The sequence below is a fragment of the Primulina huaijiensis genome, chromosome 13, assembly GCF_012295235.1.
Source record: "Primulina huaijiensis isolate GDHJ02 chromosome 13, ASM1229523v2, whole genome shotgun sequence".
NCBI classification, from domain to species: domain Eukaryota; kingdom Viridiplantae; phylum Streptophyta; class Magnoliopsida; order Lamiales; family Gesneriaceae; genus Primulina; species Primulina huaijiensis.
Genome location: NC_133318.1, coordinates 13256118 through 13272860, shown reverse-complemented (window position 1 = coordinate 13272860; position 16743 = coordinate 13256118). Strand labels below are relative to the sequence as shown.

The 16743-nt window shown below is 32.7% G+C and overlaps 1 protein-coding gene across 2 annotated transcripts; it reads left to right on the top strand.

Annotated features, from left to right (window-relative positions):
• The first annotated feature begins 5761 nt into the window (after nt 1-5761).
• On the top strand, nt 5762-8053 carry LOC140990936 (RPM1-interacting protein 4-like). Of its 2 annotated transcripts, XM_073460813.1 has the most exons (4): nt 5762-5956; nt 6855-7397; nt 7606-7791; nt 7866-8053. In XM_073460813.1, exons 1-4 carry the CDS (start codon nt 5951-5953, stop codon nt 7887-7889), a joined length of 759 nt encoding a protein of 252 aa, XP_073316914.1. In that variant the 5' UTR covers nt 5762-5950; the 3' UTR covers nt 7890-8053. The 2 variants fall into 2 exon arrangements, with proteins under 2 accessions (XP_073316914.1, XP_073316913.1); XM_073460812.1 differs by lacking the exon at nt 5762-5956 and having other exon boundaries at nt 5966-7397.
• The last annotated feature ends 8690 nt before the right edge of the window (nt 8054-16743 follow it).

Genomic DNA, 16743 nt, shown 5'->3' with positions numbered 1-16743 from the left:
GTTGCATAACATAACTGGATTTTTACACACAAAAACATCAAAATACTTACTACGACAAGATCGATGCAGAAAATAAAATAATATGCATGCCTTTGCATTAGAACGCACGAAGATAACGAATACCGACGCGGTGGATTACCGGAGATGACCGGGAGACGCTTGCTACACGATTTCTTGCCCGAAAATGAGCATGATTCTACAGGAATTTTGCAATGAAAAGATGGCTGCTGAAAGAACACTCAAGAACCCTAGGTTTCCTTCAAAAAGAAAAGAATGCAAATAGTGTGTGTGTTGTGAACGTGTGTGTGTGTTTAGGGAATTAATTAGGGGCTAAAAATTGCTTAGTCAAATAATTAGTGACACAATATTCTTAATCTAATGATTTAACCCCACTCAAAGATTTAATTAAAAAATTTACAAGATTTAAAATCTCCACTACTCAACTTAATATTTTTGAAAAGTTTAAAATATTAAAATCACCTAATAAATTAAATTAGGCTTTAAAATGCTTAAAATTCCATAAATCATTTAAAATACTGATTTTCTTGACTTGAAATAAAATACCAAATCATTCATAAGTCGCCTAAATCGTCACCGGTCTTTTTTCCCGATCCCACATCGAATATTCGTCTGAAACATAAAACTCAAGAAAACGTTTTAACGTGCATCAATTAAACATGTAATAATTTAAAATAATGCAAAATCAAAAATCATGCATCGATAAAAATCATTTTAAAATTAAATAAATAATCTAAAAATTTAATAAATGCATGAGTTACGTGTACTGATTTTGGGCTCTACACCTTCGATTTGTAGCGCATTAATAATCAGTTCGGGAAACTCAGTTACGTTGCGTTCAGTTGAGTCCATCAGTTCGGGCAATCTTTAAACACTTAATTTGTCAAACTCCGAAATTCTAATTCCAACAATTTCCTTCTTTTAGATGTTTGACAAACCTTAAAATTCAAGAACTGATATTCACTGAACTTTGTAGATAAAATAATCTTTCATTAAAAATAATCTTTCACTGTACAGATTCGTACAATGAATGAACGAATGAGAGTGTGCTAGGAATTCCAATTAGGCAAGAGATAAGTCCTAAGTTGAAATGAGTTTGTACAAGGTGTTGTATAAATCAAAGTATTCTAGTGGACCCTTCCCAAGGGGAAGAATGGGTGACGTAGGAGTTGTTAATCTCCGAACACCCATAAAAAAATTTGTCTATTTATTTATTGTATTTACTTATCATTTCAACTGTTTTTAAATATGCATTGTTGAAGCAATTTATGTGTTCTTCAAATACCAAAATATTGCACACAAAGTGTTTGATAATGCTTCAACCAAAATATTTTTATTCATTCAACATGCAAATATTTTTAAATGCTTTACAAAATATTTAATCGTTTCTACGAAAGATTATTTTGAGTGTCTTCCGCTTGGTTTGAAAACCAAACTCGATTTAAATCATCGGTGTTCAATATTTCAAGAACCTAGCTATCGTAGCTCAACGATGACCCTCCTAATTGATCTTATCAAAGTTATTAGATGTAAATCAAACATGGACATATGTTACAGGTTCAGATCCTATGCGGTGCAAAGAAAAACAGCAAACGGTACTGTGCCATCAAACGACGTCGTTTATTGTCTTTTTCCCCTCTTTTGTTTTCATTAAATTTGTACGTGATTTTGACCAGCAACTTGGGCTTCTTCAGCAAAAACACATCCTCAAAATTTGGATTGCTTGATTAATTACTAACAACAAGGCCAATATAAATAATAATTAAATATTATTTTTTAAACAATCAATTAATTCATGCAAAGTTTATTACTATTAAAATTTTAAAAAACACACTGAGAAATCAAATTAGACCAAAATCACCCGATAGAATAATTAAATGATAAATTAATTATTAGCTTGACTTAAAAAATTAAATCTCAACAAAAATTTAATTAGAGGGTAATTTTTTAAATTAATTATATAAATTAAATTCTTGTTAAATTTATTTTGTATGAAATAATATATATAGTTTAATGCTATTAAGTTAAATTAATGATTTTAAAATTAAATAATATTATATTAATAATAATATTTTTACCAGTTGTTAACAATTTCTTCATATCATTTCTCTGAATTCAACGAGTATTGTCAAATTTATTTTTTCAATGAATACAACTTTCAACAATATAAGAATATTAGTATGCTAATGCTTAAATTAAAATTTAGAACATTTACATCGTCGAGTATAATATAAAACTAAAAGTTAGCATTACATTTAATTTGTGTCTGAAATTTTAAAATATGTTTAGATTTTAAATTCAGCATACCCAAAATATAGTTTATAGACATTAAAAATATGACTACATTGTCTTCTTCATCAAAATGCAAGGTACATCCTCTAATCAAAATGCATAATAATTTCACATTTCCTAAAAACATAACCTAAAAATAATTCTAAATGTATATTAATTTCCTTAATATATATATGGAATTTTTTTTCATTCATTTGAAACAGATGTGATCTAACATTTTTAATTTAATAATAAGTAGATACACAATTCAAAAAGATGAATAATAACAATGCATCATCAGTTTTCATGCATTTCAGTTTTTCAAAAATAGTCTAAAGATGAGATAAGCCAAACTCGTCAAATTCGAAGTATATTCCAATATGAAAAAAATAAATACACTACAAGAAATTCTGTATACAACAACGCACATACGACAATAGTTTTTCACAAAAACCGTTGTCGTATGTTTTTTAACAATGGTTTTATCGAAAACCGTTGTCTTTTGGGGGGCAAAAAACCATTGTCTTTGGGGGGTCAAAGACAACGGTTTTTGGGATCAATGACAACTGTTTTATAGAACCGTTGTCTTTGAGCGTTTTTTAGGGTCAACGGACAACGGTTTGAAGAAACCGTTGTCGATTAGCGTGGTTTTTTGACAAACAACAATGTTTTTGGAAAACGTTGCAATATTTAGCGACGGTTTTTCAACAACCGTCGCTAAATGTAGCGACAGTTTATCAAAACCGTCGCGAATTTTAAATTAGCGACGGTTTTGAAATAACCGTGGCTAATTTTAGCGACGGTTTAATAAAAATCGTCGCTACAATTAGCGACTTTTTTTGAAACCGTCGCTAATTTTAGCGACGGTTTAAATCCAAACCGTTGCCAAATAAAAATATGCGACGGTTTAACATTTACCGTCGCCAATAGCGAAGGTTTAACCAAAACCCGTCGCAAACTGTCTATAAATATCTCCGTTTTCGATCCATTTTCCTCCCCAACACTTCACAACACTTAAAATTTTGCTCTTTTACACCATTTGATCACTTCACACAACAATTAAAATTTTTCTCACCACTTCATAACACTTAAAATTTTTCTCTCTTACACCATTTTATCACTTCACACAACACTTAAAATTTTGCTCTCTTACACAATTTTATCACTTTCACACAACACGTAAAATTTTTCTAACCACTTCATAACACTTATAATTTTTCTCTTTTACACGATTTTACTATTTCACAACACTTAAAATTTTTTTTCTTTTATACGATTTTAGTTTGAATTATTAGTTTCTTTTAGCTTTATTAAATTATTAAAAGTATTTTTTTATTTTTCGAAACAAATTAGCGACGGAAATCTTGATTACTAACCGTCGCTAATTGTAGCGACGGACTTCATTGCTACTCGTCGCTAATTTTAAATTAGAGACGGTTTATGTAACTGTCGCTAATTTTGAATTAGCGACGATTTTATTCAAACCCGTCGCTATTTTTATTTGCGACGGTTTTTAAAATCCGTCGCAAATTTGATCTACCATAACAGATAAAAACCGTTGTCGTTGAACGGACTTTCAACAACACCCTCAGTTACAACAGTTTTAAAATGGCTATCCGTTGTCGTTTGTCGTTTTTGTAGTAGTGATAGTTCAGACATTTTGAGCCTTCATTTCAATTAACACTATTATACCTTCAAAAAGAAAGAAAGCTATTCAAGAATATGTAAAGCATATATCTCCATTGAAATTCATGGCATCAAGAGAATACTATGAATGGTCAAGTGCCGCCTACATTCGATAAGAATACAAATTAAACAAACATTTTCACCTTATCGGAATGATTTTTTTAAGGCTTAAGATTTTTATGCACCAAAAAATTTCTAGACATCATTAAAGTTCATACGATCAATAATTCAGTTGTTAGGATCCGAGATTGATTTTGAGGGGGGTAAATAAACAATCTTAATAATTTATTAAATATACTTCAGTTGGGCTTAGCAACAATGAAATTTAATTCTCTTCATTTGGGTATCAATAAACCAAAAGTTGGACATTGCGCGGAAATAGGCTCCCTGATTTTGTTTGAATACAAAAATGGCTAATGTATGAAACAATAATGCTACAAAACTGACGATAAAAGTAAGATGACTGAAAAGTAAATTGCATGTGTTTGTTTTTGAATGTTCGGAAACTTGAATAACTCATACGTCACTAATTCTTCCTTACATAAAGATCATACTAAAAGACTTTGACAATTACAATGGTTTGCAACTACCCACTTCAGCAGGACGTACCAATGCTTAGCTGAAACTCTTAGTATCTCAAAAACTTAACATAAGGTTCAGACTTCTAACTATCAATAATGTTAAAATCATTAATTTAACTTAATAGAATTAAACTAGATATATTATTTCATACAAAATAAATTTAACAAGAATTTAATTTATATAATTATTTTAAAAATTACCCTTTAATTAAATTTTTGTTGAGATTTAATTTTTTAAGTGAAGCTAATAATTAATTTATCATTTAATTATTCTATCGGGTGATTTTGGTCTAATTTGATTTCTCAGTGTGTTTTTTAAAATTTTAATAGTAATAAACTTTGCATGAATTAATTGATTGTTTAAAAAATAATATTTAATTATTATTTATATTGGCCTTGTTGTTAGTAATTAATCCAGCAAACCAAATTTTGAGGATGTGTTTTTGCTGAAGAAGCCAAGTTGCTGGCCAAAATCAGGTACAAATTTAATGAAAACAAAAGAGGGGAAAAAGACAATAAACGACGTCGTTTGAATGTATTTTATAATAAGACAATAAACGACGTCGTTTGAATCTTTCAATTCATATTTTATAATAAGAAATTAATTCCTTTCAATATTAAAACAAAAAAAATTCCAAAATATCAAAAAGAAAATAATTTTTACTTAAAAAATATACATGATTACTAGTTTGAAAATATTTAAATATTAACTACGAGTTGTTACATTTAATGAGTTAGAATGTATTTTTTTTTTTAGGAAAATCAAATTTATACAAATGAAAAGATGATTGACTTTAATACGTCAATTAACAAAATTTAAATTTTTAAAATGATTTGATAAAACACTGTCCATCATCAATAATTAATTTTTATATTTTAAAAATATTTGATTATAAAAGTTTGTAATTATAAATTTCTATAAATTTTCTTCTCCTTGTAAGATGTTTGACCGAGTTAACATCAGATATAAAATTTATTATACACTGACACACATATATACGTACACTTACATACATATAGTACATACCGGCTTATTTCTCGTCTTTATCTTTGTCGATAACATTACAACATAGAATGATAAATTTGCCGGGAATCTTTATATTTTCACCTATAAAATATTTTAATTTTGTCGTAAAAAAATTTGAAAATAATTAAAAAATAAAATATTTTCCTTATTAAAAAAGTTTTGAAACCTGCAAGAACAATTCAAAACAGAAGACGAGTGAAGACTGGGTATACGGTCAATGCTTAGTAAACTCGTTCCTATGTTAATCCTCTCACGTCATCTGGCTTCCGAGTAGTTTCTGCAAACTTTCTTTTTTTTTAAAAAAAAATTGGGCTGCTTCCAATATTGATCTCATTGTGTTTTCTTCAATTCTGCTCAAGAAAAATATATGGCTGTAAGTTTAAATTTTTAATCAATTTGTTCTGTTTATCAGTTGTTGCTTTCTAGTTTCTGCCTTCAAAAGTATGTTTGAAATTCTTTGTTTTTGATCCATCGATCTTTGATATTTGTTATGTAAAAGAATGTAGTCATGAATAGCTTAGCTTAACGTAAGTTTAGAATTGGCAAACAGTAAACAAATCTAAGCTTGCTTCTTGCATCATTTTCCTTTCTATCCACAAGATTGTTCATGCTTTTACTGTTATATATATATGTATATATAAATGTTATTCCTTTGTTTTTTTCTTCGGACGTAGGAAACATTTTGTGCAGGAAGACTTTGGATTATCTGTTTAGATACATACAATATGTTAACTTGTAATTTGGTTTGGTTGAGAAAAATGATCATCTAAAACTTGGAAAAGTTTTCTTGATTCTTTGGATTTGAGAGGTTCCACTTGACAGCTTGCTTTTCGTTGACTTTTTTGGGCACGCAGTAATCGCACAGTTTTTCTGTTTTCTTTAATTAAGAGATGGTTTGACAAAATTATACATCATAGGAATTCTTAGGGACGTCTAAGGTTTCTTTCAAATACATATTTCTTGAGTCATTGTGAAGGATTTCAAATATTACAGAGTAATAGAGAACCAATTGCAGTCAATGTTTCCAACCTCAGCCCCACCTTCTGAGGCTAATTGCATACTACTTACAGGGTATCACAAACTTGATCTTGAATAATTTCTGTTTAAGCCTTCAACTTGGATAGCATTCAAGTTCCACTGAACCATATGATTTTTCCATTTTTTTTAAAGATATGAAGACTTACTATTTTCTCATATATGAACCTGTATTTAAAATTGAACAGAATGGCAAATTTTTTTTTTTTTTTTTTCTGTTTTCTGTTTCGAAGCAGCGTTCAAATGTGCCAAAGTTTGGTAACTGGGAAAGTGAAGACGATGTCCCTTACACGGTTTTCTTTGACAAGGCAAGAAAAAATAGAGGTGAGAAAATGATTAATCCCAATGATCCCCTAGAGAATCCAGACATGTTCCATAACTTTGAACCTCGGCCACTTGCTCCTGCTGCTCCACTAAAAACTAGGACTAAACCAGAGGAACCTATTGTAAGGGGATCAGTCAAGCAAATTCATGAGCATAGAGTAAACAGGGAAGATGTTGACTTTAGGCAGTTCAGTAATTCTACAGCTCGAAACGAAAATATGAGGCGAAGACCTCCTAGTGAATCGAGTTATGGTGGTCGTGTGAACAGACCTAGTCAATCTACAAGGTCTAGTGCAGGTTCTGAGTATAGCTTTGAGAGTTCACCTCATCATCCACAGGAGAGAAATACCGGGAGAGGCATTGGTTCTGTGCCATGGGAAGGGACAAACTACGAGAATAATCATGGTATCCGGGCAAGATCCCGGCTAGGGCCGATTGCTCGAGAGGACAATAGTGTAAGTTACTGTGATCATCACTTTTCATGTTTCTATAGATTTCTGTTAATGCAGATTTATTAATCTTCATTTATATCATTCTTCCACTAGTTTGACATGCATAACATTCCATGTTAAAAGTTGTGGTTTTGTACTGCCTACGACCCATAAGCTTATCGTCGATTTTTACTGAATGGACCCTCGTTATTGATTGTATTTCGAAAGACAGCCTGAAAAAGGTGCAGCTGTTCCAAAATTTGGCGATTGGGACGAACATGATCCTCATTCGGCCGAAAATTTCACCCATGTATTCAATAAAGTACGCGAGGAAAGGAATCCTACACCTGGTCATGTGTCAAATCCACCAAAATATCCGTCTCACAGCCCACGGATTCAACCATCCAACGAACCAAAGGTTAGTCATGATACACTGCATCCTGTCTGATCTTGGATCTTCTATGTTCTTATTCAGCTTCGTTTTCAATGCAGAAATGCTGCTTTCCTTGGTGGTAATTAAGACAGCTGAACTTCTTGATGGATCGTGTTTAATCTTCTTTTGAAAGCTGTTTTGATGCAAACACACACACATACACATATATTGTGCGTTATGTCAGTGATCACTGTGTTCTTTACTTCATTATCTGACTGAGAGAAATGAATTGTGGGAGATTGGTATATTCAATTTTCAATTTGGCGTTAACGAAAAACATTTTTTTTTTTAATTACAACGGGCAAGGAGAGGGTTTTGTTTTGACGCGGAATGGACACTAGTCCATGGGCGCAACTAGAAAATTTTAATCTTGTGGGCGAAATTTGTTTCACAAAACATGTATGTAAAAAAAATGCAACACATTATATTATAAATTAAGCAATAAATACTAAAGAAAAACTAAATAACATTCGTTTCAATAAAATATAAAGTTGTTATTCATATGAGATTTGAGCTTATAACATCTTATATTATTTTCAAATTGCTTTTTGCTATGCGAATAACTGTAACTCATTTTAACATTGATAAATTTTAAAATAAATAGTATTTTAAAAGTAAAATATGATCAATTCTATGAATAGGGATGACAACGAGATGGGATGGGGATGTGTTTACTTCTCATCCCCGTCCTCGAATTTATCTTGCTCCCATACTCGCTCTGATCTCCGCTTTTTCGAGTTTGGGGATTCCCAAGACCTACGGATATCAAATCCTCATCCTCGCTCTTATCTCCGTCACAAAAAATTAATTGGGCAGGGCGATGTGCGGGTTGGGGGAATCCCCGAACCCTTGTTAGGATTGAAGATTAATTTAGAGATAGTTGAACATATAATCTCAATAATTATAAATATTTCGGTTGGGTTAACAATATTGAAATGAAATTCTTGTCAGTTGGGTTCTTAATAAGTCAACAGTGAAAACTGTGCGGAAATAGATTGATTGAAACTCTTTGAACAAAAATGGCCTAAATCAAAAATCAGTTGGGTTATCAAATAGAAATTAAATGCATGTAGACTGAAAAGTAAATTTGCACAGGTTTGTATCTGAATGTTTGGAAAATTCAATACTCATACGTCACTTCTTCTTCCTTACGGAAGGATTACGCTAAAAGACTTTGATGAACATTTTGAAATCACTCACTTCAATAGACTTATTACTGCATAACTAAAACTCTTAGTAAACTTCAATCTTAATAAAATGAGCAGTAAGACTTCTTACTCTCAATTTCAAGGATTTCACAAAGAAATTCTAAGTACAAATTGATCCTCAATTGATCAGATTTTAACATATCCGCGTGTACTTGCTTTGATCAGTTTGACTTACAGAAAAAAATTTCAAGAAATTCGGAGAATTCAAAGATTTGAAGATATTAAAAAGCTTGTTTAACTGATTTATTTATAGTCTTCATTCGAAACAATCATCTTTTTAAATCATATATCTATTTTCAAATACAGATGTCGTTGTTGCCATGTCATCGTCCTTTCTGACAGATCGCATAATTTTGGTATTGCACATGAATTCTGACATTCTGTTGGAAATCAGTGACTGTTAGTACTAAAAATTTTATCTGGCTCTGATTCTTAAGTACTGAGTATATTGATAATCTTCAGAGAATATTTAGATTTGAGATGACTGATCGATTGAAATAAACTGCTATCAGATAAGCTTCATCAGTTGTTCTTTGATTAGTTTGCCTATCAGTACCCTTCTTCGCATTTGAGTAATGCACTAGCAGTTTGGCTCGATAGTCTGTTGGACTCTGATTGACTTAGAAACTTTTGCTCGTGTATATTCAGTTTTCTACTTGAATTCAGTTAGTTATGATCTATAATTATCCATTTGATCAGCAACCTTGTTAAATGATCAAAACTAAAATGTTCCAACAATTTTCTCATTTTTGGTGTTTTGAAAAAATTATGCCCTTGAATCAAAATATTGAATTCATTGATAAAAAATAAATTACATATTGAATTGCAAAAAATACAAAGCATGTCCTCTAAGCACCATCTTCTATGATAATATTTTTGAGATCCATAATGCATGTCAATTGGCCTTTTAGACTGATCAGTTTGCTTCGGTTTTTCATTTTTATAAAACTGCCTGGAGGATTCAAAGACCTCTTTTCCCCTTTTTTTCAATAATATATGGTGCCTTCAAGTAGACAAGAACAGTTGCTAACTGAGTGCTAACTCTGTCAATCTTCTCATTATAGTTATCCTGGACTTCCTCAATCTTGATGCAAATTTGAAAATTGTTAGCTTGTATTTGCCTACCAGGATTAGTAGCAGTAGCCACCTGAGCTTTCTTAATTTTCTCTAGTCTAATAAATATGTCAATCATTCCTTCCGATAAGTCTGACACCTCCTTGAACATCTTGTCCTTGAATGGTTCCAAAGCTTTTTCAGTATTCGAGTTACTACTTTTTAGTTTTTAGAACTCTGATAGAAGTAGAAATAGTTGTGAGGCTCGAATGAATTTTTTCCAATGTGTTTTCATAAGAGAGATACATAATAGGAGAATAAGGCTCTATCCTTGGAGGTTCTTTAGATATAGCAAGTGTCAAATCAGGAGCCTGACTGCTTGAAGGATCTGTCTGTTCAATCATAGGTAAACCCGAGTCACTCTGGCTAACAAATGCTTCGATATGCGCTTCTTCAACCTGACTTATTGGCTTTGCATTACTTTCAAAAGGAGCTTGGCCAGCGATAGCTATTTCAACTACTTCTTACTCAATGGTTTGAAAGAAAGAAAACTTATTCTCAATAATCGATTTGGTGAACAGGCCAACAGCTTGTTGTTGAGATGTATTCAACCGGATGTTTTTCTTTAACACATGATAAATGATTATGAATATCAATGTTCTTAGTTTGAGAGTGCAAAACTGAATTGTATGTCATATCACTTGCACTTGTGTTATAGCAGAAGATTGGTGACTTCAGTTTTTGAATCCACAACTATTGGGCACAACAGCTCCCAACAGCTAGACATTCAGCTTCTGCAATTGAAGTGAGGATTGATGTTTGCTTTTTTCTGAACTAAGAAATCAGTCGGTCTCCAAGAAATAACATGATCCACTGGTGCTCTTCTTGTCAAGGTTACAACCTGCATAATATGTATTAGAATATCCAACTAGATTGAACGATGAGTCCTTAGCATACCATTATCCAACATTTTGTGGTCATTTAAAATATTTAATAATTTCCTTGATAGATAAATAATGAAATTTTTTCGGATCAGACTAAAAACGAGCACACGTATAAATTGCAAACATGATATCAGGTCGACTGGTAGTTAGGAAAAAAAGATAATCTATTAAACTGCGATGCAATGTACCTCGAGTGATATTCCCCATTCGTTTTTATCAAGCTTAACAAATGAGCTCATGGAGGATGTCGCAACTGAACATGATTCCATTATGAATTTCTTCATTTATTCTTTGGTGTACTTTTTCTGACTGACAAAAGTTCCAGCGTCCAACTACTTGACTTACAAACCAAGAAATAAAGTCAGTTCACTCATCATGCTTATCTCGAATGTGTCCTGCATCAGGTTAGCAAACTTATCTCATATTTTTTAGTTAGGAGATCTAAAGATAATTTCATAAACATAGATTTGAACTAATAGAGTATGATCACCTTTAAAAAATTTAAATAGTATCTTATCAACTAAACCAATTGAAAAATGTGATCAAATAAAAAGTGGGATAAATGTCATGTCAGGCTTGAGGTGCTTGATTAACCCATATAAGGCTCTATTTAATCTGAACACGTGATTAAGAAAAGTATGTTAACAAAACCTGGAGGCTATTCCACATACACTTCTTCTTGAAGTAGGACATTTAGAAAGACACACATTACATCTATCTGAAACAATTTGAAGTTTTTATAAGCAACGAAAGCAAGAAAAATTCTAATTGCTTCTAGTCTAGCTACTAAGTTTCATGAAAGACTATGTCTTCTTCTTGCCTAAATCCTCGAACAAATAATCTCGCTTTATTCATAATTACAATACTATCTTCGTTCAGTTTGTTTCCATAAATATATCAGGTTGGCTGATGAGAAGGTCTAGGAACTAAGTATTATACTTTATTTCTATTAAATTGATTCAGTTCTTCCGACATAACATCTATCCAACTTGTAGAATCCGTTAAATCAGACTACGTATAAGCCATGCATAATTTCTAGTATTTTAAATTAAAAATGATTTCTTTATTATTTAAGGCATCTTAAAGCTGTTTGGTCATGATTATTCATTTTTAAATCGCATAAGTTTAGTTTTATCTTTTCAGTTAAATAAGTGAGGCCGGACTGGAGTTGGAGTATGAATATAAAATTTAATGATAAAAAAACATTTCTAGAATTTATTTAAGATAAATAATAATTTATTTTCATGTAAAAGAAAGCTTTAGAATTTAATTAATTAATTAGAGATAAGTAGTAAATAAATTCTTTTATGTCCAATAATTTAATTAAAAGCCTAAAATAAAATATGTGATCAATTGAGATAAGTTAATCTAGGCTTATTTTATTTATGAAATTATAACTTAACATGTTAGTAATTTAATTTAAAAGAATTAGCCATGCATGCAAGATAATTACCATCCTAAACTAATTTATTTAATTCACTAAAATACCTAATGGGTAGATAAAACTTTAAAGATTTAAAATTCAATAACTAAGCAATATTTTACCCCATTTTAATAGCAATTTTCGGCCACCCCACTTCAAAGGATTTAAAAGTTTGAAAACTCATTTTCATTGATATCATTCCTTAATCCTCACTTGGTATGATTAATCCCTTCAATCTAAATCTTCAATAATTAAATAATTAATCAATTTTCTACCCTATTTTAAATGATAAAAATCGGCCATCATCCCTTGATATCATCCCTCAATCCCACCATATTATATCATTCATATCTAGCAATCAACTCAAGGATAGAAAGATTCATTTTCTCCCTTCTATCTTGCAACTTCCTCATTCACCTCTTAGCCATTTCCCTCTCCTCATTTTCGAAAATTTCAGAGCATTTCAGAGAGAAAAATCGTGAGTCTTCATAGGAATAACAAGAGAGAAAACAAAAGAAAAGAACTCCGTCTCCGCCGCGCCACGTCGTCGTATCGATTTGTTTTCGTTTCAAGAAAATCCAAGGCATGTATATATTATTCTTTTCTCTTCAATCAAGTCCTATACATGTTTTTAAACCATATTTTGTTCATGAATCATGAAGCATATTCGAAATTATGGCAGCAACTTTTCGAAAATCAGTGCAGAATTGTTTTTACTCCCACTTGTGCTTCACGTTTGGTATGATTTTTGTGATTTCAGGGGTTGGCCCGGTTCCAGGCATTCAAGGCTGCACCTAGGCATGTACTAGAGTGTATTGGAGTCATGTTGGTCCATTAGCTCAAGCCCCTACTCGCTGGATTCAAGACTTGACAGCAACTCCACCATAGTTGCAAGTTGAGTCTCGAAATTCTGGTTTTTTGAATGCTCAAGGAGGTTCGAATCTTGGTTGCTTTTTGGGAATGTAACCATGGTTAGGACCCTTCCTTAGCATGTCTAGGACATGACAAAGATGACCTTTCATGGCTTGGTTCATGAACCCATCGAAAGTTTAAACCAAACAAGACAAGTCCCTCGGTTTCCTTCTTTTTCGGTTTTGGGTGTGTGAGTTACGAAATTTGTGTGTTGGGTGGATCTTGGTTGGCTTCTAGCCCTTAGCCATGGTTCACACAATAGNTTGGTCCATTAGCTCAAGCCCCTACTCGCTGGATTCAAGACTTGACAGCAACTCCACCATAGTTGCAAGTTGAGTCTCGAAATTCTGGTTTTTTGAATGCTCAAGGAGGTTCGAATCTTGGTTGCTTTTTGGGAATGTAACCATGGTTAGGACCCTTCCTTAGCATGTCTAGGACATGACAAAGATGACCTTTCATGGCTTGGTTCATGAACCCATCGAAAGTTTAAACCAAACAAGACAAGTCCCTCGGTTTCCTTCTTTTTCGGTTTTGGGTGTGTGAGTTATGAAATTTGTGTGTTGGGTGGATCTTGGTTGGCTTCTAGCCCTTAGCCATGGTTCACACAATAGCTCATGATGTCTAGATCATGCCATGGTCGATCAAATGGCCCCTGGAATGATATATGACAACAAAATGAAGCAACGCCCTCCACAGCACAGCATGGTGTTCTCGGGTGGGACTTCGGATTGTCGTAGGTGTTTGTTTGGATTATGGTTGGCATAGGGACCTTAGCCATGGTTCAAACCATACCTTAGGATGTTGGAAAGAGGCTCTGGTTGGTGGTTCAAGCCCCAATGAACATTAGCCTTGTAATCGAAGCGAAGCAAGCACAGTTGCTGCCGCTGAAATTTTACAGCAACTTTGCCTTCGGTTCAGAGGTGTGTTTCGAGTTCTTGGTTGGCTTTTAGCCTATGGCCTTGGACTGGACAGTACCTTATTGAGTTAAGAAGGTCATGTTATTGGCCGTTTGTGATTTGGTTAGGTTTAAAGGTCGTACGAGAATTTACGGTGCAATGTGCCAAAGTAACTCTCGAAAGAGCGTTTCATGATTTTGGCCTCCATGCACAATTTTCGTGTATTACAGCCCTATGGTCATGTTTTCCAATATTTTAAGAGTATTTTAATCATGGCTAAATTATGGTTTGATGTTGGTTCGGGTTGGTACGAATCCATGATTGAATACTAAGTTCGTTGGGCGTAATTGTCCCGTTTTTGGGTTCAATTACGAGGTTTTGGCCAAGTTAAGTTTATTTGCATGTTCTCATGTTAGGATTAGGATGCAGCGAGCCTGGGAATGATCCAACCCATTCAGTAAAATAAAACATGATATTTAATTATATTACGTGCATAAAAATATAAAAGTTTATTTTTGAGATATATGCGATATGTCTTGTGGCCACTTCACGCTTATGGGATTATTACTTCACCCGGTGACCTACGACCGGTTCATGTTCATGTTCATGTATGGGTACGGATAAGGGCTGTGATGATCCCTACCGCCCAGTATACTGTGGTTAGGTCTGATCAGACGATTCATGATTCATGTTATGTTACGTTATGTTATGGGCCACTCGCGTAGAACATATTCTCAACAGAAAATTATGATATGCTATTTTATGACAGGGCTCTATCGAGCAAACATTTTACGTACGATTTTAAGTTATGCACGTATTTATAATTAATCATGACACGATTTCCATGTTTACGTTACGACACGATATTTTTAAGTTGCATGCGATTTTATTATATATTTACTTGTTATTTCACGATATATGCATGCTGAGGCTTTAGATTCACTAGACTTGATTGTTGTAGGTACTGATGAGGTCGAGACCGAGGGCGGGGACCAGTGAGGTAGCTTGGGTCGGCAGTAGTAGGAACCCGAGGACCTCATGCTTCAGTTTATTTATCATTTTTATGCAAACTCATTTTTATCACGATGAATTATTTTAAGTTGTTGTTTTGAAACAGATATTTACTTCCGCTGCTATTTTGAACATTAAAATTTTTTATCAAGTTTATTTTATGAATGAGGCATGTTATTTATTTTTAATAAGATAAATTTTAAATTATTCTATAAATTTTCAAATACGAAATACGGGCCTCTACACAACTGCTAAAGTAGCATGCAAGAATTCATTAATAATCTGTTGTCTAGTTCTAAGAGGTGATGAATGGTTACATATCACCAGCGGGGATAATTGAGTCTTTACTCTATTTGTAACTTGGTCTGAGGGTTTGCTATCAGTATTTTTTAAAGCAAGATAATTTTGGTTCTCCTCATCCTGGATCCCATCAGCCTGGTTCTCAACAATAGCTGGGATATCATTAGTCTAGTTCAATTCAGCTTGGTTCATATCAGTCAGGTTCTCATGTTCTTCATTTCTTTGTCAGGCTAACTGATCTGAGATATCTGGTTCAGGTGACTAATGAATCCTCTTGTCGACATTGATTTCATCTTCATTGTCATCTTCTAAATCATTTACTTTCATCTGATTGCTCAAATCAACTAGTTATTTTGATCATCAAATAGTTCGGGTTCCTTAAAAACAACATGAACAATTTCTTCAACATTTAAGGTTTTCTTATTTAATACACGGAAAGCCTTACCCACTGCTGAATAACCAAGAAATAAGTCAATATCAAATTTGACATCAAATGCAGAAAGATGAGATTTACCATTATTACGAATATAACATTTACAAGCAAAAAAACATTAAAATAAGATAAGTTAGGATTACTCCAGAAAAGACTATGTTTTAAAGGTTATTCAAGACGCGATCGAGGAACGGAGATCAGGGACCATATGAAGGAAAATATTTTGTTAAATAATTATTTTTAATTGTCTAATTTGTGGTGTATTTTAAATAGAATTTTCAAAAATGAGGTGTTTTGAGGCGTTTTTATACGCCGAGTCGTATTTTAAACCGGTAATCGATTTTCCATAAAAATATGGACTTTTTGAAAACTCGGCTAATATTTTCACAAACTTTCCTAAACAAAATATTTTAACTATTATCTAATGGGCTTAATGGGCCTATTATACTAGGTTAATGGGTCTAAGCTTGCACCATGTGTTTTAATTAAAATAAAAAGCCAAAAACCCTCCCCAAACACGCACATAACACACGCACAATTCACCTAATAATAATAGGACTCTTCTTCTCCATCAACAACACACACTATACAAGATTTTGAGTGGAAAGTCACGAAATTTTGAAGGGAAATTCAGCAAGGGTCCATCTCCGCCAACATTCCTCACATCGCAAATTCATTTTCGAACGTAATATACGTAAAGGCACATCTTAATCTTCCTTTAAATATCTTTCACACCATATTATGTGTATTTAATTAT